Consider the following 23,589-nt stretch of genomic DNA (forward strand, 5'->3'; position numbering starts at 1 on the left):
TATGGCTTTTTACTGCTTTTATTTTTTAAATATTTTCCCAAAGATTTATGTATTTATTTGACAGAGAAAGAGAGAGAGAGAACGAGCTCAAGCAGAGGGAGAGGCAGGCACAGAGAGAGGGTGAAGCAGGCTTCCAAAGGAGCAGGGTGCCAGAAGCAGGGCTCCATCCCAGGACCCTGGGATCATGATCTGAGCTGAAGGCAGACGCTTAACCGACTGAGCTACCCAGGCTCCCCAACAAAGTCCTACTTTTTAGTGGTGGAAGAAAAAAATTGAAGTTCGAGAAGGAGGGGCTTTCTCCAGCCATCCCTGTGGATGACGTCTTGAGCTTGGGGAGAAGGAGTGGGGTCTTCTCTGGTGCCGGGAGAGGCTTGTTGCGGGGAGCCCACGGCCCACGGCCCACGGACTGCACTCGGGGAAACCCTTAGCGTCGGGAAGTGTGGAAATAGTTAATGTTTGTCTAGCACTTCCTGGGTGCCCTGTTCCCTTGGGTTCCTCACAACCAGCCAACAATGTAGGTGCTACTGTGATCCCCATCTGTACAGATGAGGAAATTGAGGACCAAAGGGAGTTTAAGTGGCTCATTTAAATACCTAAAACTAGCTGGTGGAAGCATAAGGCTGAGACTCAGGCAGTGAGTGCCTACGGCTATGCTGGGACCCGGTTTGCCATACTGGTCTTGGAGCTGGGGCACCAGCCTCAAGCCTGCCTCTGCTGGGAGCTGGCCCTTCCCTCTGAGCCTCACTCTCAGCTCCTCGGGAAAATGGGGATCACACGTTCTGCTCTGCTCTGCGGCAGGTCAGAGAACCACGTGGCCCACCTGGGGCTGGCCCCTCTGGTTGCAGCTGTGTGGGTCCCCCACCCCACCCCACCCCACCCCATGGTGGAGGGGAGCTCCAGCCCTGCTGAGCGATCAGCAACTTGAGCTCTGCTCTTACCAGCTTCTCCTGGCTGCCCTGGGGTCTGGAATTTCAGGTCAATTTGACAGATTATTTCTTGCTCAATTAAGCAAGGTTTACCTCTCAGTTGGACAGTTACCTGTTAAGTAAAAGCCTGCCCTGACCTTAGCAGTACAGCATGGAGATTAAGAGGCCTTGGAGAGGAGGGGCCCTGGGTTCAAATTCCAGTTCTATCCCTTTTACTGGGTAACCCTGGATAAATACTAGGAGCCTCTGCTTCTAAATGGGGAAAATGGAAGCAGTGACAGTACCCAGAGGAAAGCATATAATGTACGATGAGCTCCAAGGCATGATAGCTATTTTTTTTTAATCATACCGTATACTGCAGTCAGCATTCAATAAAGAAATGGATGAATGTTGACCTGTCTGCATCCCTCATTACCTTTGAGCTTCTTAGGAGCAGGAAACTTTTTTTTAAGAGATTTTAAAAAATCTCTCTCTCGAGAGAGAAACCACGAGCAGGAGGAGAGGGGCAGAGAGAGAGGAGGAGCGAGAAGCAGACTCCCCAATGAGCAGGGAGCCTGACTCAGGGCTCAATCCAAGGACCCTGAGATAATGACCTGAGCTGAACGCAGATGCTTAACTGACTGAGCCACCCAGGCGCCCCAGGAAACAATTTTTTTAAACTTCGATTATTATTTTTTTTTCTCAGTTCAAGTTTAATAGAAACAACTAAAGATCAAAAGTGGTGCCCCACTGTGCCCATCAGGTGGCCTGGCCTACAGCACAGCTCAGGCCATGCCCCCCAGAGAAAGAAAGCCTGGCCTCCCCAGCCCCTGCAGGAAAGGCGTGGCCCGTCCCATACAGCATCTGCATGGAGTCTTGTGTTTTAAGCCTGACACTGGTACAAAAGAGATTTTGTTTTCATGGACACCCACTGCAGCCCAGTCCTAAAATGGCCCACTTCTCACTTCTGTTAAGAGAAATATTTTTTGCTCTTCTGGACATCAGGCTTGATGGTATTGCTGCCCAGCTTCCAGCCAGCTGGGCACACTTCCCCGTGGCTGTCAGTAAATTGGTTGAACTAGTCTCAGAGTCTCATCCACAGAGCATCTGACAGGAAGGTCATTTAGACTGAGCGGCCAAAGGATATTCTTCTCATCACTGATAAAGAGGCCCCTGAATGAGAGGCCTTCATCAGGTTTTAAGTCTCCATCGTCCTAAAAAAAAAGAGAGAAAAAGACTCCATGGTTCTGAGTGATGCTACACTTGGGGGTCTGATACCAAGGGAGGGTTCATGGGTCCCAGTCCTTGTTTCTTGGGTGTGTTGGTCCATATGCCAGGTCACACAAATGAGAATCCACAGAAGCACTCATCGCTTGGTGAGGTTTTTAAATTCTTCTGCCCTGTCACTGGAAAGTAATGATCTCCCTGGGGCACACAAAGGTAAAATCAAGAGGGTCAAACAAGAACACAGTGTATTTGCCTTTGTAGTCAGGTAGTCTGATGTCTTTGAACTGGCCGTTTGGCATAATAGCTGTGGCTTTGAAGTTGGTAGTCCCTGAAGATATTTTGCCATGGGCAACTCTGAGACAGAAGACACCAAGGACCTGCCTTATTTATTTTAAGTCAACTCTGCAACGCACATGGTCCTCGAACTCACAACCCTGAGATCAAGAGTTGCATGTTCTACTGACTGAGCTAGCCAGGCAGGCTCAGGGCAGGAAACATATTTTGTTTACTTTTGTGTCCATAGTGCTGAGCAGAGTACAGGGGAGTGCTTAATAAATGTTTGTTTTTGGCCCTAATGAGCTAATGGATCTGGTCAGCCATCATTTATAGTGCTAAAACCACAAGGTAAAAGGCTGATAGATAAGTTGCTAATGGGGGATCAGCTGACATTAACTGAATCTTACTATTGTAATAGAGCCAACCAGACAATTTCTCGTTTCCTGGTAAGATGTTGTGGGAAGTTCTTAGAACCACACAGGAAATATTTTTGTCTAAAAAATTGAATCTGGGGTCCCTTGGGGGCAGTCAGTTAAGCATCTGCCTTTGGCTCAGGTCATGATTCCAGGGTCCAGGGATCCAGTCACGCATCGGGCTCCCTGCTCAGGGGAGAGCCTGCTTCTCCCTCTCCCTCTGCCTGCCGCTCTGCCTGCTTGTGCTCTCTCTCTGTCAAGCAAATGAATAAAATCTTTAAAAACAATTAAAATAAAAAATTGAATCCGAATCAAATAAAGCCTCTAGATCTGAGGACCAGTATGCATGACATATAGGATAGAGGGATGTGTTACATGACACTGTGAAGATGCACTCAACCAAATACAAAACACAAGACATCCTGGGGTGCCTGGGTGGCTCAGTCAGTTAAGCATCTGCCTTTGGCTCAGGTCAAGACCCTGGGATCCTGGGATTGAGCCCTGCATCAGGCTCCCTGTTCAGCGGGAAGCCTGCTTCTCTTTAACCTTCTAACTGCTGCTCCCCATGCTTGTGCTTGTCTCTCTCTCTCTCTCAAATAAATAAATAAAATCTTATTTTTTTTTTAAGATTTTATTTGGGGCCCCTGGTTGGCTCAGGCAGTTAAGTGTCTGCCTTCAGCTCAGGTCATGATCCCAGGGTCCGGGGATCCAGCCCCACAGCCTGTTTCTCCCTCTCCCGCTCCCCCTGCTTGTGTTCCCTCTTGCTGTGTCTCTCTCTCTGTCAAATAGATAAATCTTTAATTTTAATCTTAAAAAAAAATTTGTATCTTAAAAAAATAATAATAAATTTATAAAAGGGGTAAGTGGATAAATAGATTGCATACATACAGACAATAGAATATTATTCTAAAAAATTATGCTAAAAATTATGCTAAAAATGAGCTATCAAGACACAAAAAGACATGGGGGAAATATTTATTAATATTAAATACTTATTAAAATTATTTTAAAATAATTTAAATAGTTAAAATAGTAAAATTTTGGGCGCCTGGGTGGCTCAGTGGGTTAAGCCACTGCCTTCGGCTCGGGTCATGATCTCAGGGTCCTGGGATCGAGTCCCGCATTGGGCTCTCTGCTCGGCGGGGAGCCTGCTTCCCTCTCTCTCTCTCTGCCTGCCTCTCCATCTACTTGTGAGTTCTCTCTGTCAAATAAATAAATAAAATCTTTAAAAAAAATTAAAAAAAAAATAAATAAATAAAATTTTTAAAAAATAGTAAAATTTGTTAAAAGTAAAATATTAAATATTTATTAATATTAATAGTGTTATTTATTGAATATTATTAATAAAAAGTCAATCTGAAAAGTCTATAGACCTTATCATTCCAACAGCTGGGGAGGGAGTATTTTTCTCTATCCTTCAAGGTTCTAGGTGGTTTAAGAATCAAATTGACCTGAGTCTGATTAACAGAAGGAAAGGAGCGATTTCCTGGATGGCTCAGTTGGAAGGGAGCGTGACTTTTGATTTTGCCGTTGTGAGTTCAAGCCCCATGTTTGGTGGAGATTGCTTAAATAAATTAAAAAAATAAAAAATTAAAGAACCTAAAAAAAAGTGCCAAGGGAAAAGCAAAGTTTAATTACATGTACATGGAGGCTCAGTCATAAAATAGAGACCCAAAGAAATGATCAAGGAATGCAGCTTTTATACATTTATGAATTTTAATTCCAGTATAATTAACATGGAGTATTATATTGGTTTCAGCTGTGAAGTATAGTGATTCAACAGCTCTATGCATTACTCAGTGCTCACCACTGTGTCTTCTTAATCCAGTTCGCCTGTTTCACCCATTCCCCTACCACCTCCCCAAGGTAACCAATAGTTTGTTCTCTATATGTAAGAGTCTATATTTTTTCTTTGTTTGTTTCTTAAATTCTACATATGAGTGAAATCATATGGTATTTGTTTTTCTCTGACTTATTCCATTTAGCATTGTACCCTCCAGAACCATCCACGTTATTGTAAATGAAAAGATTTCATTCTTTTTTTTATGGCTGAGTAATATCCCATTGTGTGTGTGTGTGTATATACATATATATATGTGTGTGTGTATACATACACACACATATACATATATATGTATACATATATATGTATACACACACACTGTATACATATATACGTATACATATATACATATATATGTATATGTGTGTATATGTATACACACACATATATATATACACACACACACACACTCCACATCTTTCTTTTTTTTTTAAGATTGATTTTGGGGGGCACCTGGGTGGCTCAGTGGGTTAAGCCGCTGCCTTCGGCTCAGGTCATGATCTCAGGGTCCTGGGATCGAGTCCCGCATCCGGCTCTCTGCTCAGCAGGGAGCCTGCTTCCCTTTCTCTCTCTCTGCCTGCCTCTCTGCCTACTTGTGATCTCTGTCAAATAAATAAATAAAATCTTAAAAAAAAAAAAGATTAAAAAAAAAAGGATTGATTTTGGGGCGCCTCGGTGGCTCAGTCAAGTGTCTGCCTTTGGCTTCAGGGCATGATCTTAGGTCCTGGCATCGAGCCCCATATTGGGCTCCCTGTTCAGCAGGCAGTCTGCTTCTTCCTCTTACTTTCCCTCTGTGGTCTCTCTATCAAATAAATAAATAAATATATACAATCTTTTATTTATTTATTTTCAGATTTTGTTTATTTATATGTCAATCCCAAGGCCCTGAGATCATGACCTGATCCAAAGGTAGACGCTTAACTGACTGAGGCACCCAGGCGTCCCTCTTTTATTTTATTGTATTTCTTTTAGAGAGAGTATGTGAGCAGTGGGGAGGGCCAGAGGGAGAAGGGGAGACAGAATCTTAAGCAGGTTCCATGCTTACTTAGCCTGGAGCCCAATTCAGGGCTTGATCTCAGATCTCTCTCAAGAGTCAGCCATTTAACTGCCTGCGCCATCCAGGCACCCCAAGCTTTTACACATTTTAGGTTAAGACATATACATTGTGAGGAACTGACAGGATAAAGAAAACTTATGTTTGAGAGTACCAATTAGTAGGGGGTTTTAAACAGATTTTGGGCTGGGGGTAGTAAATTAGTAAAACCGATCAGTTTTATTTATAAAAGCTTCCCTGGCCCTGAATTCTCTGCGTCCTCCCATAAGGATGTCCCTTTCCTGGTAGAAGGAGGGAACATTTCACATGGGAGAGAGAGCACAAAGTGGGAGCCAGAGAGGCTTTTTTTGCACTGGCTCTTTCTTAAGTAATTCAGAATAATCAGTATGCCAAAATGGTGTATTTGGAGGGCTGACTTGTGCCCCAGATATTCTGGAAAAGGCAAAATTACAAGACAGTAAAAAAGATCAGTGGTTGAGGGGAGTTAGCAGGGTGGGAGGGATGGGTAGGCTGGCAGAGCACAGAGGATTCTGTTTGTTTTGAGCACAGAGGATTTTTAGGGCAATGCAATGACTGTGTGCCACTATAATGGTTACATGTCATTGGACGTTTGTACAAACCCACAGAACTGTAACGTAGACTTCAGGTGATTATGAAGTGTCAGTGCAGGTTCACCAGCTGTAACAAAGGTACCACTCTTGTGGGGGATGCTGGGGGAGCCTCTCTATGGGGGTGGGGCAAGGGGTATTGGGGAAATCTCTGTATCTTCCTCTCAAATCTGCTGTGAACATAAAACTGCTCTAAAAATAGTTTTTTTTTTTTTTTTTAATGCAAGGGTGAAAAGATGAGACAAGATTTTACAAATGACAAAATTATAAAAAGGTGAAAAATGGGGCACCTGGGTGGCTCAGTGGGTTAAGGCCTCTGCCTTTCGGTTCAGGTCATGATCCTGGGGTCCTGGGATCCAGCTCTCTGCTTAGCGGGGAGCCTGCTTCCTCCAATCTCTCTCTGCCTGCCTCTCTGCCTACTTGTGATCTCTGTCAAATAAACAAATAAAATCTGTAAAAAAAAAAAATAGCGAAAAACAGTTATTGAAGCTAGATGATAGCTATGTGGTGTTTCATTCTACCCTACATGGTACGCAGTGTACTGTTTTCTTTGTGTTTGAAAGAACAACGTTTTTTTTGCAGACATGAGGGGCAGAGCTGCAGGGGCCAGGGTGGCTCCCCTATCAGTTACCGTTATTTTTTTTCAGTTACCGTTATTTTTTTTCAGTTACCGTTATTTTCACAGGAAGCTGAAGCTGGATATCCAGCTCCCTCCCCTATGTGCTGGCAGGCAATCTGGGCCAGCAGAGGTTTCAGGAGCCCTTAGGAGGAGTTAGTACAGAGCCTCCTCTCCCCCACACCATTGGGAGCTTGATCTGGCTGCAGACCCTGGCAATTTCAGTTTCCCTGGGATGCCTTTCCAGCGAGGTAGGGGTTAAGCTCTTCTCAGAGAGGCTTAGAGAGGCGGTACCCCACTTGGTCTGTGCACCGCTATTGCCACCCTATTGCAGGAAATGAAAGGGAAAAGACTACCCAGAGGAGTCATCATTAACCTCCTGGCTGACCTGGGGCCGGGACACCCAGGAAATGGAAGTTCATCGGAGACACACCCTGTAATAAGGAAACCTGGAATTCTCATCCCAGCGACCCATGCTTGGTTTGCATCAGCAGTGGGGGCTGTCACCCACCAGCAAGGCCCCTGGCCAACCTTTCTTTTCGCTGTAGATACTTGAAATTGTACTGTTAACATTGGACTGGCCCTCAGAGAGATCTAACTCCAAGACTGTGACTCTTCTTCCCCTCAGTTGAGAAGCTAATGAATGCGGTGGACCTGCGCAGACATGATTGCAGATGATCTCTGGGGTTCTTGGAACTACCAGAGGCCGGCTCCTCCACAGACCCCCTTCCAAGAACCCTGGCCGAGCTTACTAGCTCCCAAATTCTCATTCATTTGAAAGAAGCACACCCTAGAGCCCTCTTTAAAATGCAAATGACCCTTGGGAAGGTTGAAAAGATTAACCAGACAGTGTCAGAGAGTTTTTTCTGCGCAGCAGCCAAAGTTAGCCTATGAGGTTTTAATGGTGGCCGTGGGGAGGCTTCATACCGGCTCAAAGTTTGGGAAGAGGATGTATTGAGCCGAGAGTGCTAAGGGCTGACTTTATGCAGTGCTCACAAGAATCTTGTGAATTAAGTGCTATCAGCATCCCCATTTTATTTTATTATTTATTATCATTATTTATAATATTTATTTTTATATTATTTATTAATTATTATTTTTTAAAGATTTTATTTATTTATTTGACAGACAGAGATCACAGGTAGGCAGAGAGAGCAGAAGGGAAGCAGGCTCCCCGCTGAGCAGAGAGCCTGATACGGGGCTCCTCGATCCCAGGACCCTGGGATCACGACCTGAGCCAAAGGCAGAGGCTTTATCCCACTAAGCCACCCAGGCGCCCAGCATCCCCATTTTATATGGAAGAGGAAACGGAGACTGGAAAGGATCAAGACACTTGCTACCCCCTCCCCAGTTAGAGGAGAATGTAAAGCCTCCATCAACTTGAGGTCAAAGGGCACCAGCAGCATAGCCCAATGTATCAGCTCCTTTGATTCTCACAATCTTTTTTTTTTTTTTTTTTAAGATTTTATTTATTTGTTTGACAGAGCGAGAGAGCACAAGCAGGCAGAGCAGCAGAAGGAGAGGGAGAAGCAGGCTCCCCAGTGAGTAAGGAGCCTGATGCGGGGGCTCGATCCCAGGACCCTGGGATCATGACCAGAGCAGAAGGCAGATGCTTAACCAACTGAGCCACCCAGGTGCCCCAAGGAATCCTTTTTTTTTTTTTTTTAATATTTATTTATTTATTTTAGGGTTAGGGAGGGCCCGGAGACAGCGGGAGAGACGGTCACAAGCAGACCGCTGAGGGTGGAGCCAGATGCGTGGTGTGATCTGAGGTCATGACCTGAGCTGAAACCAAGAGTCAGATGCCCAACTGACTGTGCCACGGAGGAGCCCCAAAGGAAACCTTTTTTGACAGAAGAGGAAACTGAGGCAATTCACCAAGCCATAGTCACTCCGTGTTCTACCTCCAACCTCCTGGGTGTTCCCTCCTCACTCCCGACCGTTGAGAACCGGCAGCCCTTCACGACTGTTTCTGGAACTTGAAGGACTTGCTGAGAAGTCTGAAGAGAGCATCATGCTGACCTGTCTTCACTGCCCCTAATTGTTTTCTAAAATCCTTTTTATTGAATTATCAGAGTGTAATGGAAGAGTCGATGAGAGCTGCTTCAAAGTTACAAGGCCAGGGCTTGCTGGGTGGAGAAAAGCAAAGCCCTAAAGGCTCCCTGGGCTGAGCAATGGTATAAAATATGTATTTTTACATAACTGGGAGAAAAAAAATAAACGGACCAGCTGCCCCATGGGGGAAACGCCTCTTTCTGTATTTCCATTATCTTGTTTAATGCACAGTCGGGCAGGAGCCTCAGTGGGAGAGGAAATACTGGAGCCCTTTCCCTGTGAGCCTCCTGGTGGGTTAAGAGGCAGAGAGAGCCAAAATGCAGAAATCCAAATGGCCTGGGCGTGTACTCAGAAACCCATTAAAACTGAGGGGACAGGTGGGGAAACCCATTTAAAACTGAGGGGACATGTGGGGCAGGATGGCTGGGCTGATTCAAAACACTCTCTTGGTTTGCAGCAATACCCCTCCTCTGGGTTAAGAAAGTAGCCTCAGTGAGCCCAGATTCACCTTTAGTGAATATTTAGTGAAGTATGCTGAAAGTGGCCTTCCCCGTAAGGAAGAGGGAAAGGGAGTGCTCTTTCCAAAGAACAACCAACACACCAAACATTTACTGAGCGGGCACTACCAGGTGCCAAGTATTCTGTTTAGTCATTCTCTTGCATAGTTCCCATTGGCCCATTTACACAGATAAGAGCCCCTAGCTGCCCAAGGTCATGCAGCTGGTGAGCAGTTTGCTTCACAGTGTTTAGTAGTTCTGAACATGCTTGGGGGGTGAGGGAAACATAGTTTCGATGTTGGGATAGCCAAACCAGGCAGACGAGGCTGGCCTCTGGCAGTCAGACACAGAAGCTCTCTGATCAAACATCTGCATGTCTAATCTTTTTTTTACTCTAAAATTATTTACCTAAGGACAGAATTCTCTAGAGAAGGCAGTGGTGACAATAGTGTGGTGTTGAGCCCCAATTTGGGGATCAGGGGATTAGGCTCCAGTCTTGGCTTTGATACTGACTTGCTATGGGACATTGAAACTTACTTGCAGATAACAGGTTTGGATGATCTTTAAAAGGTTTTTTCCAGGATAACATCGAAGATTGAAAACTACCGCTCCAGGGGCGCTTGGGTGTCTCAGTCGTTAAGCATCTGCCTTGGCTCAGGTCATGATCCCATGGACATGGGGCTCTCTCCTGGTGTGTGTGGGGGGTCTGCTTCTCCCTCTCCCACTCCCCCTGCTTTTGTTTCCGCTCTCACTGTGTCTCTCTCTGTCAAATAAATAAATAAAATTTAAAAAAAAAGAAAAAGGAGGGGCGCCTGGGTGGCTCCGTGGGTTAAGCCTCTGCCTTCGGCTCAGATAGTGATCTCAGAGCGCTTAGATCAAGCCCGGCATCAGGCTCTCTGCTCGATTGGGAACCTGCTTCCCCCTTCTCTCTCTGCCTGCCTCTCTGCCTACTTGTGATCTGTCTGTCAAATAAATAAATAAAATCTTAAAAAAAAAAAAAAAAGAAAGAAAGAAAAAGAAAAAGGAAGCTACCACTCCAGCTGCAAGATGGTCTGGGGTCTACAAGAGGTGAAGCTAACATCAAGAAGGGTCCTGGAATGAGAGGGGGTGGGTTCCAGTCCTCCACCACCTCCTACTGGTCTCCAATTCTTTATGCGTCAGTTACTGGCCTATCAAACGGGAATAACAACAGCTCTTGGGTTGTTTTGAGATAAGATTAAAGGAGAGGGTGCATGTTAAATGTTTAACATAGAGCCTGGCATGCCATTTGGAAGATGGAGATATTGAGGTTTTTGAAATGTGGGTCCCACCCAGTGGATTGATTTGCACACTCACAACCTATGGAAACCTGGAGTTAAAAAAATTTTCGACAGAACTAGGAGCCCCTGGGTGGCTCAGTCGATTAAGCTACCTAAGCTATTCCACCTAAGCAAACGACTCTTGGTTTCCGCTCAGGTGCTGATCTCAGGATCATGAGATCAGCCCCGCCTCGGTGCTTAGCTCAGAGCCTGCTTGGGACTCTCCTCCTCTCCTTCCGCCCCTCCACCCTGCTCTTGATCTTTCTTTCTAAAATAAATAACTCTTAAAAAAAAAAAAAAGGGGGGGGGGGGGGATGGGGGGGTGCCTCGGTGGTTCAGTCGATTAAGCGTCTCCCTTAGGCTCAGGTCATGATCCAGGACCCTGGGCTCCTGCCTATATCCGGCTCCTTGCTTGCTTAGCAGAGACCCTGCTTCTCCCTCTCCCTGCCCTTCCCTTTCTTCAATCTGTCCAAAAAAAAAAAAAAAAAAAAAAAAAAAAAGAATTAAGAAGAAAAGAAAAGAAAGATAGAAAGAAAGAAAAGGCAGAGCTAACGCGGCGCCTGGATGGCTCAGTCTGTAGGAGTGACTCGTTTTCAGGGTCACGAGTTCAAGCCCCGCGTTGAGAGCAGAGTCTACTCAAAAAAAAAAAAAAAAAAAAAAAAAGGCCAAAACTAGATAAAGAGTAAATTCCTTTCTGTCCCCAGGTGTTTGTGAGGCACCAGGAAGCTGGGCGGGAACTTGGAGGTGACAGGGATGGTGGGACCCCCATCCCACATCCTGATTCTAGCAAGTGCGGGTAGCGAGTCAGTGGGCGGCTGCGGCTTGAAGCGGGTGGAAGCCGACCACCCCCGAATCCGCGGAGGAAGCCGAGCCTAAGCCCCGCCGCTCATTGGCCGTGGGCGGCAGGTGCAGCCTCAGCCAATCAGCGGTGCCGGGGGCGGTGCCTTCCAGGCTCACCTGGAGGCCGCGTCGCTACCCGGCTGGTCCGCGCCGGGAGCTGCCGAGCACCTGTGAGTTCGCGGAAGTCCTGCCGCACTCTCGCCCCGCCAAGCTCCGCTGGACCCGGCCGCTGCTCGGCCCGCCATGGGCCCTCGGTACCCCAGCGTCTCCGCGCTCCTGCTGCTGCTACAGGTACGTCGCGTCCCCTGGCTGGGCGGGGGACGCCTTCCGGCCCCCACGCCACGCTTCCCGGCCCCCAGTCTCTCTGTCGTCGGCCCTTCCTTTCTCCTGTCGCCCCCTCCTCTTCCAAGAAAGTTTAGTTTCGAGAACGGCCTGGAGGCTGCGCCGCGCTCTTGGGCTCCACGGAGGTGGGAGTGGGAGCGGGTGGAGAGCGAGCGCGACTTTGCCCACTCCCTCCCGCAAATACTCGAGGCGTGGGGGGCGGGGGCGACCCTCGCTGCGGACTCGGGGGACCCCGGGGCTGGCCGCAGTCCGCGCTGGCGGCGGGCAGTGGAGGGACGTGGGGCGTCGGGATACGGAGAAGAGGAGTCCCAGTGCAAGTCAAGGGGACGACCCCTGTGGTAAGGGAAGGGAAATCAATAGAAATAAAGGCACCTGCCGTGCAAAGAAAAGACTGTAAACAGGTTTGGAGGCGCCACCGGGATAATAAAGGACTCAAAAGGTGTTGAAGAGCCCCTCCTTGTGAGGAGGTAGACTTAGGAGTGGGGGCGTTCCCGGTGTGTGGAAAGTGAAGTGGGGTAGGGTAAAGATGCCTCCAGTGAAATGAAAAAGGAGACGGGAAGGAAAGGGGCACCTGGTGGGGAGCAGCTGACAGAGCAGCCCCCTCTCCCGGGAGTACCTGGGGGCTTGGCGGCAGCAGGTTTCGGAATGAAGGGGTTTGGCGAGGCTACTTGCCCTGGGGGTTGGGGGTGCGGGTGGCTCCCTCCCACAATGCCGACGGTGGGAGCGAGGGAGGGGAGGCGCAGTTGGTTTCGGTGTGGGCAGGAGGGGACCCCCCCCCCCTTCCGCCGCCGCGCCCAGGTCACCCTGGTTTCATACCTTTTCCCTACTTAGGTCTCATCGTGGCTCTGCCAGGAGCCAGGGCCCTGTCGTCCTGGCTTTGGCTCTGACAGTTACACGTTCACAGTGCCCCGGCGACATTTAGAGAGAGGCCGAGTCCTGGGCAGAGGTAAGTCCTGAGCCGGGTGTGGTGGGAGTGGCAAGGGTCTGGGAAATTGTACTCCCACACCCCTGGGCAAAGCCCCTTTTACCTGGTTCAAAAGATACCCCTTTGGAGTTGACACAGATGTAGGGATCTCAACTTTAGCCATGATTGAGCACTGTGGGTGAGAGGGCTACCCTTGTATGGGGATGTTGGGGAGGGAGCGTTTAGAGGCCTTTCCTGTGAGATAGTCTGTCATTTGAGACTGCAGAAACCTGGTGTGATGGAGGGTGGTGAGGGCTTAGTAATTCCCCTTTGCCGATAAGGAAATAGAGGCTCAGAGGGTGGAGTCCACTTGCCCAAGGTCAGAGAGCAGGAATTTGAATTGACTCCCAGGCCCCATTCTGCACCATCTCAGTTACCGAAGTGCCCTGTCCTGGTTATTAGGTTCTGGCATTTGCCCAAAGAGGTGAAAAATTTCGATACAGGTACCATTCCCCTAAGGAATAATGTTTGTTTTTTTTTAAAGCCAGATAGCTCTGATTCCGGGAATGAAAAAGCACACAATGTATTTCTGGGCGGTATCACCATGATAATCAGGATTATAGGGTTTGCTTTATTTCACTTCACTGTTCGCAGGAGTGAGAGAGCAAGGGAAGCCTGGTTTCTCTTCTGGTTTCACTAACTTCCCAGATGCTTCTTTTCTACCAAACGAGTTCTCCTTCCTCTTGATTTTAGTTGATGGGGCAAGTATTGTAACTATAAAACACTTGTTAAAGTGAGAAATCACCCACGATTCCCAGAGGAAATTCTCTGCATTTCTTCTTCCAGTCTTTGGTCACGTGAAAACAGCAGCAGTCATGCTGTTGTGTGAAGATTGTTTGAATTTTGGAAGTTGTTCCAACAGTGGGTGGCATTTTTTTAAACAGAAACTGCAGTTTTATTGATTAAACATATTTGCTTTTCTGGGTCCTGTTGGTGTTGTGTGGAGCTCTCTATTGAGTCAGAAAGGAAGTGTTTGTGTGGTTTTGCAGTGGGTCCGCCATTAGCCGATGGTTGATATTCTGCCCACCCCTGTTCAGGGCACCCAGGAATGAATTGAAGAGATAGAGGGACACTCCAGCCTGTTGGCATGTCACATTCCAGCAGATTATGGAGAATGTCCCAGGACCCACTTAAGAGGGCACTGTGGGACGTGGGCATTTAGGTGCCAAAGAATGTGGGTGGCGTGGGATGTTTTGATGGCTACCAGTGGGTAGGACTGGCTTCTTGGAGGAGGCAGTTTACCCAGCCTTGAAGATTGAGGCAGGGGTTAGAAACTGGGAGTGTGAGTGCTTCTCTCTATGGGGATGTCCAAGACAAGAGCTGGTCACTTTGTTTTCCTGTACCTCAGGACATTTGGTAGCTCCAGATGTGGGTTAATCTGGCTTTCACTGCTCCTGCACCCTGCCTTTCCCCCGACAAGGGGTCTTGGTCTTGGTCTGTCCCACTAACATTACTACGTAATATAAAAATTACCATTATTATTAAAGATTTTATTTATTTATTTGACAGAGACCCAGCAAGAGAGGGAACATAAGTAGGGGGAGTGGGAGAGGAAGTAGCAGGCTTCCCACTAACCAGGCAGCCAGATGCAGGGCTCAATCCCAGGACCTCGGGTTCATGACCCAAGCCAAAGGCAGACGCCTAACCGACTGAACCACCCAGGCACCCCTGCCATTATTATTAATAGCGGCACCTATTCCTTTTGAACCAAACTCTGGGGCAGGGTAGGCACCGTTATTTGGTTGACTTTGCAGGTTAGGAAACTGGGCAATTAAGTAATCTGCTCAGAGACACGCAGCTGGTCTTCTGTTCTATTACCTGCTCAATAATCTAGGGGAAAAAAAAAAGAGAGAGAGAAAGATGGCATTTGGGGAAGTAGTGTCCATTGTGAAGTAGATGTTATCTTCACTGTGTGCCTGAGAGAGCAGAGATGTTGATGTGGCAGGACCCGGAGGAGAGGAGGTAGTGGTGATGGAGATGGGTCACACTCCATAGGAAGTGCAGGGAGTCAGCAGCTGGCGATCTTGATGGGAGAGACCGCCTCTGCGAGCTCCTCGGTAGGGTGGCTGGTTTCAGTTTCTTTCTATCCAGGACCCACCCCACTCAACAGATTTTCTGACATTTCCCTGTTTTGGGCTTTCCTACCAGTCCTGTGTAGAATGACCCAGTTAGCCCAGGATAGGAGTGCCCTTCTGGTAAAATCAATGTGCGACCTCAGAGAACTGGCTTTGTGATTTTATTTTTATTTTATTTTTTAAAAGATTTTATTTATTTATTTGACAGATTACAAGTAGGCAGGCAGGCAGAGAGAGAGGAAGGGAAGCAGAGAGCCTGATGCGGACCCTGGGATCATGACCTGAGCAGAAGGCAGATGCTTTAAGCCACTGAGCCACCCAGGCGCCCCCTGGCTTTGTGTTTTTATTTTTATTTTTTTTTAAGATTTTATTTATTTGTCAGAGAGAGTGAGCACAGGCAGAGTGGCAGGCAGAAGCAGAGGGAGAAGCAGGCTCCCTGCTGAGCAAGGAGCCTGATGTGGGACTTGATCCCAGGACGCTGGGATCGGGACCTGAGCTGAAGGCGGTTGCTTAACCAACTGAGCCACCCAGGCGTCCCAGCTTTGTGATTTTAAAAAGGCACCTAAGGAAGGTGGTGGTCTCAGTCTTTGGAGAATCCAAGGAAATGGAGGGATGTGACATTAGCACCGGGTTTAAACATTGGCTCCACAAACACTTTGCTTCATGGGAGTTTGAAAACAAGGAACCTGTTCCTTTTTGTCCACCAGTGGCCATAGAGTGTCACAGATAGAGTTGAACCAAACTCCGGGGACTCTGGGGTGGTTCGCTGGGGTGATTGTTGTGCTCTGTGAGATGATTGACCCTATAGTCTCAGCCTTATATTTATTTCCTTGGTTTCTCTCCAGGTTCTAGAATGGAGAGTATTTGAAAAAACAACTACAACCCAGTTCTCTAGAATTTCTGATTTTCTTTTTCCTAGCACAAACTGGTTTGAGAAACCCAGGCCGTTAGTATGGGATCTGAGAAGTACCATCATAGTGCCCTTAGTTTGATGGAGGCCTGCGTCGGGTAGGGGCGGGGGGAGCCTGCAGATGTTCAGACCGATGACTTCCTTGCTTTGCTTCCTCTACCACCTGGTTTTGGGCAAACAGGGTTTATGTTTTGGGTTTAGGCTCTGGCTGCTAGACGGATTGACCTAGCTTGCAAGCACCCACGTGTGTGGATTAAGTACATCCATTTCCCGTTTCTCAAAGATGTGCTGAAAGGTGGTAGAAACCGTGTGCAAACCTTCTAATTCAACTGGGCTTAAAAAAAAAAAATACAAATACAGAAACCTGCTTTGGGATCTCCCTTACATCATCAGATCCCTTCTCTCCCGCCCCTCGGACTCACTTCCCCATTACTCACATCGGTGATAAGGCTTGGTGCTGAGCTCACTGAGGAAGGAGACCTGCCTCCTCCTGTTCTTGTCTTTGTGTCTGTGAGGGAGGCTTCCCTACATACTTCCTATGTAAGGAAGTCTGCCTGCTGCTCCCCCACCCCCGTGGGGCACCCTGCCTCTGCCAGGTGGATATGGAAATCCCTTTTTCGCTGTCTGGGGCTTTATATTGAGTGAGTCTTTTCTTCCGAAATGCTCACCTTGGTGTCTGTTACACATCCCTTCCAAGTGTAGCCCCAGATAAGCCAGCAGTCCGCTCTCACATCTCCCAGAAGCTGCCAAAACCCTAAATCCCCGAGAGGCACCTGTCACCATTCAGGCTTTCTGGGTTTCCACTCTGCCTCAACTCCCATCTCCTTTCAGGGCTTTGGGCTTTCAAGGAGGGGAATGAAGTCTGTTTGGCTGGTCAGGATAGTTTGAGTAAGCACATGAAAGATCCAGGTGTGGAGCGCCTGGATGGCTCAGTGGGTTAAGTGTCTGACTTCAGGCTGAGGTCATGATCACAAGGGTGGGATCTAGCCTGGCTCCATGCTTAGCTGAAAGTCTGCTTGTTCCTCTGCCCTTTCCCCCACTTGTTCTCTGTCTCTCTAGTAAATAAATCTTAAAAAAGGAAGATCCAGGTTTGCCTTTCAGCTTCTAGCTGTGTGACCTTGGGTAGATCACTTCAGTGAACGTCAGTTCCCCCTGTGAAGGGGCAATAATATTAAGTGGTTTGTTGTGAGACTTAAATGTGTATGTTTGTGTATTTGGCTAGGCAACAAGTAAGAGTGCAAGCCCTGGGCTAGACTCGGGAGTTGCAGTAATGAATCAGCAGATGTGGGCTGAACATAAAGCAGGTGAGATGATACAAAGACACCAAGATCCATGAGACGGTGCCTCCTATTTCTTAGGGACAGAGTAGGCGCGCAGATATTTTAAACAAATGAGTGAATTAATAAATACATTTTCTTATTTTTTTTCCACCTCTTAAAATCTTTGGCCTCAGGCCAGCCCTAGATGTTGATCCAAATGGACTGGTTAGAGGTGAGTCTGTGAACTTTCTAAGACTCGTGTGAGGGTTGCTCACCCTTTTAGTGGTTCTGGAAGCTGGACTGCCTCATTAAGTGCTTCCATCTGAGTGCTTCCATCTGAGAGGCAGAGCACAGAGGTGGGAGCCCTCAAACCTGAATCTGAAAGGGGAAGGGCAGTCGTTCTGAAGTGTTTGTCATCTTTGGTCATTTAAGAGAAATTCTCCAGGTAGCCTTTCTTCCTGTCTCTCTCTTACTAATTTAAGTTTACCTTTCATACACCTCAGCTCATGCATGCTACCACTGGGAGGGCTTAGCCACTCTTTTGCACATTTCCTCTTCCCTTTCCTTCCTTTAATCTACCTCCAGTCCTCCTCTCTCCCCCACCACGCCCCAGGCACATTTCCATCATTTAGAAGGTTCTTGAGTCAGACTGCCTAGATCGAAACCTAAGGAATGCCCCTTGCCGGCTGAGATGTTGACCAATGACTTTACCCTCTAAAGAAGCCTTCATTTCCTCATCTATAAAATGGGCACAGTAGTACCAGGTGCACAATGAATATTAAATATTGAAGCCCTCGGAGTGTTCGGTGCCTTCTGTTGGAGTCTCTACTGTGTGTTTTACCTTCGGTTCAAACTTTTCCCTCTGTTCTTCCCACCCAGTAAACCAGCCAAACCAGTTTCCTCACTCTCCCTGCTCTGCATTAAAGCAAACACTGCTCTGCAAACAGTGACTAGACCAGAATGCCCTTTGCTAGGAAAGGCAGTTCTGTGGCGTTTTCTTGCTTGCCGCTGTGCAGTGTCCTGGGTGGGGCTGCCTGTGGACCTGCTCGTGAATATTGTTTGCAGTTGGAGTGGGAGGTGTCGGGCAAGGAGCTGCTGGGATGGGAAGATCAAAATGACCTTGAAATCGCCAGCTTCTATTTTTTTTTTTTTTTCATTTATTTGAGAGAGCATTGGGGGAGGGGCAGAGTGAAAGGGAGAAGCAGACTCCTGGCTGAGCAGGGAGCCCAATGACATGGGGCTCAATTCCAGGCCCCCCCAGGACACATCCTTAGCCAAAGGCAGACTATTAACTGAGACACCCAGACACCCCTTCTGATTCGAAATTTATTTCATGGGGCACCTGGCTGGCCCAGTTGGTAGATCATGGGATTCTTGATATCAGGTTGGAAGTTTGAGCCCCATGTTGTGGCTTACTTTAAATCTTTAAAAAATAAAATTATTTCATAATACACGTACTTTGAGGATACTGTTTCCCCATTGCCAGAAATGCTCTGCCCCGGCCCCTGAGAGTATGGCTCGCCTGCATGGCTAAGTATTGAATCGCCTGGAACACCTCAAAGATGGAGATTTGCCCTCCTGCACACTCACTGAGCTGTAGTCTCTGAGAGTGGGGTTCTGGATATGGCTTTTTTTTTTTTTTTTTTAAAGCTCCCCAGGTGTTTGCTGCTGCCACCAGGTTCATTGCCCTTGACAACCAAGTAGCTAGGTCAGAAATGTTGAATGAGTAGATACCTGGTGCCAGCCAGGGTCTGAACATCTGACTGTCCAGCTTAAATAAGGCCAGGGATTCATGGGCACCGTGGATCCAGAAGGGATAAGGCTGGTCCTTCTGCCGTGCTGGCAAAGGACTGCTCTGTGGGTATAGAAAAGGGCTGATGGGCTAGGAATGGGGGACCCAGGGAAGTAGCCAGTACACATGCCCCTCCCCACTGTGTAGCCAGTGTTAGGGTTACTGACTTAAGACCCAGCTCTTGCTCTCAGGGAAATTGCAAAAATCTCTTGAGACCCCTGCAGAGGGTAATTCGAGTACCTTCTACCTTCTGAGAAGGGCTGTGTGGTGGGGAAGTGTTCAGCGATCACTTTGGTGAGTGAGAGGGTTTCAGCCAGACAGAGAAGGTGAACAGACTGTCCAGGAACTGGGACTGGGGTGCTCAAAGGCATGGCGGGGCATAAAGGAGCCAGGCTGGAGCTGTGCTTTCTTGGACAGGTGGCTGGCAGGAGAGGACCCCAGGATGCGACTGCCTATGTAGGCTGAAGTCAGAGTATCCCAAGGCCTTGGACTTTAGTCTGCAGTTAACAGAGTTTTCTCTTTCGGTTTTGTTTGTTTGTTTGTTTGTTTGTTTTTTAAGTAATCTCTGTGCCCAAAGTGGGGCTTGAACTCACGACCCTGAGATCAAGAGTTGCATGCTCCACCCGCTGAACTAGTCAGGTGCCCTGGTTTTTCTCTTTCTATTCCTCCTACTTTTCTATTATTATTATTATTATTATTATTATTTGTTAATACATATGTGGTCGACAGTAAAAAAGTCTTATCACCCTGACCCAGGAGGTGGCAGAGGTGGGGCAACAGTCTTATACTTTTATCATTCAAAACCCACACTCATCATGCCCCTCTTATGTCTTGTTGCCCAGCTGCATCTCCAGTGGAATCCAAGTCACCTATCTGAGGGTAAGGAATTCCCTCTCCCCTTGGAAGAGGTGTCTTTACACCTTCCTGATCTCACTAATTTTAACTGTGATGCTGGATTTCAGCTGCTTTTGCTTTTGAAGGGGCACTTGTCTTTCACATGTGGGTCATTTCCGTCCTGTTTCCCTTTTTCCCCCTTCCAAATAAATGCTAGCTGAAGTGCACTTCTTTTCCTTTCTGTGTGTCTTCAACTTTCTGGGTCTCTGAAAATGGAATTCAGGTGGCATTCAGATTAAGGGGTTGGGAGGGAAAGCGTCCTAAATTTACCAAGGTTCCAACTAGGACTTTTTCAGGGTGTGAGTGAGATCTGGGCCTGGATCCTGTGAGCTCAGGTGTTACTGCTGGGATCTAATGGAGCCCGACTGGAAGGGTTGAACTTGTTCACCCTGAGCAAAATCATAAACAGTGGCCAGCACAGGACCCTGTGAGATAATTGGCCAAGGCCTAGATAATAATTAGTGGGCTTTGTAATTAGGAGAGCTTGTAATAAGCCGAAAGCCTTTCAGATTTATGGTACCTAGGCAAGTTGAAGGCTAGGGAAAACACCTGTTTCTGTGGTTTGGCATTCGGACATACTCATACACCTTTTCTGTTCCCAGAAGAGTTTTCCCAAAAGAAGTTTTAAGAGTGTGTTCATCTAGGTTAATGCCACAGCTTCCTTTCTGGTCTCCCTGTGTCCTCTGCCTCTCCCCCAACAGTCTTCATCCAGCCACCAAGAGTGATGGGTTTTTAAAATTTTAAGCTAATACAAATAGGGAATAGTATGTTGCACACCTGAAACTAATAAAATATATGCAAATTATACTTCAATCAAAAAAATAAGTTAGGGATGCCTGGATGACTCAGTTGCTTAAGTGGCTGCCTTTCGATCAGAGTCCCTCTTCTGGCTCCCTGCTCCTTGGGGAGCCTGCTTCTCCCTCTGCGTGTTTTGTCTCCCGTTCCCCCTCCTTGTGCTTTCTTGCTTGCTCACTCTCCAACAAATAAAAAACTCTTTAAAAAAGTTAAAAATCAAAATCCACTATTGGCTCCCCATTTCACACAGAATGTACATCAAAGTCCTTTCTGTGATGTGCAAAACTTTCATGATGTCCCCCCACCCCCAGCACTTCCCCCACCCCTTACCATCATTTCTTCTTGACTGTACCTCGAACGCACCAGGCACACTTCTACCTGAAGGCCTTTGACTGGCTGTTATTGGTGTCTATAATACTTTTCTCTGATACCCACATTGGCTCGCTCATTTTACTTATTTTTTTTTAAGATTTTATTTATTTATTTGACAGAGAGATCATAAGTAGGCAGAGAGAGGGGAGGAAGCAGGCTCCCCGCTGAGCAGAGAGCCCGATGTGGGCCTCAATCCCAGGACCCGGAGATCATGACCTGAGCTGAAGGCAGAGGCTCAACCCACTGAGCCACTCAGGGGCCCCTCATTTTACTTACTTTTAAGCAAGCTCTATGCCCAACATGGGGCCTGAACTCGTGACCCCAAGATCAAGAGTTGTTTGCTCTATTGACAGACACTCATGGCTTACTCATTTAGATCCAAGTTTTTTTTTTTTTTTTTTTTAAAGATTTTGTTTATTTATCTGACAGAGATCACAAGTAGGCAGAAAGGCAGGCAGAGAGAGGAGGAAGCAGGCTCCCTGCTGAGCAGAGGCAGAGGCTTAACCCACTGAGCCACCCAGGCGCCCCTAGATCCAAGTTTTTGCTAACACGTCACCTCCTTGAAACCCTTGAAACTATTTGAGATAGTTACCCCTTCGAGCACTTCCCTTCTTCTTCCTTTGCTTTATTCTCCTCTGGAGCACTTTTCATCATCTGGCATGCTATGTATTTCAAGTTATTTCTTTTGTCCATTTTTCTCTCTCCTCCCAGTAGAATAGAAGCGCCTGGAGGCCAGGGAATTTCATGTTTTAGTTTCAGGCTTTATTGAATCTAGAACAGTGCCCGGCGAATAATAGGTACTCAGTAAGTGTTTGCTGAATGAGTAAAGGAGGTTTCAGAGTGTATGTATAGAACTATACATACTTTTTGTATTTGGAAACAATTCTAGGGTCATGGGGGAGGGATAGGGTGGCTGGGTTATGGATATTGGGGAGGGTATGTGCTATGGTGAGTGCTGTGAATTGTGTAAGACTGATGATTCACTGACCTGTACCCCTGAGGCAAAGAATACAGTATATGTTAATTTAAAAAACAAAAACAAACTATTCTGGGGTGCTTTTGTTTTTAAAGAAAAGCTATAACTTTGTCAGTATGAGCCATAGAAGGACAGGAGGAGGGGATAGTCACAGGGCATGTGTCTCTGCTTGGCACTCCCCTGCTTCTCTGAGCCCTGCACACCCCTAGTGTAACCTTACCTAATTGTCTTGTAACAAAACAGCTTGCAATCTAGAGTCTAAAGGTCAGAGGAGCCATTTCTGCCCCACACTTCTGGGTGTAAGGAAGCACCAGATCAAAATCTGAACAGAGATCTGAGCCTAGCAGAGCCATCTGTTTCGTTTCCTATTGTCTGGGTAACACCTTCCTTGAGCGAGACTCCCAGATGCACCCAACACCTTCTTCCTGGGTATCTGCAGCATCCTTCAGGGCCATTAATTGTTAAAGACCTGGTATCCATTCTTCTGGTTCTTGGCAATGCACAGAAACCTGGGAGAAACTTGTGAAATGCAAAAGAAAAAAACCTCTCAATACAGAAATTCAAGGCATCTTAATTAGCTCATGGCCAAGATACAAATCTCACAACTACAAAATCCATCGAATCAGTAAATGTTGAGAAGGTGGGGCACCTGGGTGGCTCAGTCAGTGAAGCATCTGCATTTGGCACAGGTCATGATCTTGGGGTCCTGGGATTGGTTCCCTATTCAGGGGAGCCTGCTTCCCCCTCTTCTGACCCCCACCAAGAGAGTTCTCTCACACTCTCTTGTTTGTTTTCTCTCAAATATATTTATTTATAAGTAAGTAAAACCTTTTAAAATGCTTCACTTATTTATTTGTCAGAGAGAATGTTAGAAATCATTATATAAGATTCATCACCCTGTCTTCAGGAGGGTAGCAACCTAATTTGTAGAGTTGCCAGGGCTAGCAAATAAAAGTACAGGATGCCCAGTTATATTTGAATTTCAGAGAAGTAGTGGTTTTAATTATTACTATGTCCCATGCAATATTTGAGATATACTTACCAAAAAAATCATTACTGTTTCATCTTCTGATCTCATACATAACATTGCACTGACAGGTACTTACTCTGTGTCCAGATCTTCCCATGTGCTGTCTGTCTCCTTTAAACCTCCACAACCCGTGCGAAGTGACCGTTGTAGCTCTGAGAGGATAAGCTAGTGCAGGTCCGGCAGACATGAAAGGGGAGAGCCTGGCTGGGTGTTCTGTGGCTGGGTGTTCCGGTGGCTTTTGGACTCCAGAGCACAGCAAAGCCTGTGCTCTTTACAGCAAGACAAGGCAACTAACCAGACTGTGATCGACCAAGTGTGGAGGTTGGGTAGGTAATTCCTGCTCTGAAGGTCTCAGGGGGAAGAGAAGTCCTTCCAGATGGCGGTCATCTGTCTGAGCACCGAACAAATTTTTGTTGGGCACTTGCCAACACTAGTACTGTGCTTAGCTGGGCACTGAGGATATAGCAGGACAAAACCCTCAAATCCTTGCCCTTGTGTAACTTCTCTTCTAGTCAGAGGAGACAGGAGGAGACAGCATGGTGGTCTGT

At 47.1% G+C, this 23,589-nt stretch overlaps 2 protein-coding genes and 1 pseudogene across 3 annotated transcripts in view; 2 read left to right on the plus strand and 1 right to left on the minus strand.

Moving 5' to 3' along the window:
* CDH3 (cadherin 3) overlaps nucleotides 1-9,167 on the plus strand; it is a 76,112-nt gene extending 66,945 nt beyond the window's left edge. Inside the window, exons 18-19 of one of the 2 annotated variants that reach the window (XR_009400668.1) lie at nucleotides 4,581-4,687; nucleotides 8,631-9,167. The gene's annotated coding sequence lies outside the window, so the exon portion shown is untranslated. The remainder of the gene's footprint in view (nucleotides 1-4,580; nucleotides 4,688-8,630) is intronic. The other variant, XM_059381466.1, reaches the window with a different exon arrangement.
* On the minus strand, nucleotides 1,738-11,877 carry LOC132004966 (peroxiredoxin-1-like; annotated as a pseudogene).
* CDH1 (cadherin 1) overlaps nucleotides 11,728-23,589 on the plus strand; it is an 84,119-nt gene continuing 72,257 nt past the window's right edge. Inside the window, exons 1-2 of the mRNA XM_059383235.1 lie at nucleotides 11,728-11,923; nucleotides 12,806-12,920. Of these exons, the coding sequence (XP_059239218.1) occupies nucleotides 11,876-11,923; nucleotides 12,806-12,920 (163 nt within the window). The 5' untranslated portion in view covers nucleotides 11,728-11,875. The remainder of the gene's footprint in view (nucleotides 11,924-12,805; nucleotides 12,921-23,589) is intronic.

This window comes from Mustela nigripes, chromosome 17, assembly GCF_022355385.1.
Source record: "Mustela nigripes isolate SB6536 chromosome 17, MUSNIG.SB6536, whole genome shotgun sequence".
In the NCBI taxonomy this organism is placed as follows: domain Eukaryota; kingdom Metazoa; phylum Chordata; class Mammalia; order Carnivora; family Mustelidae; genus Mustela; species Mustela nigripes.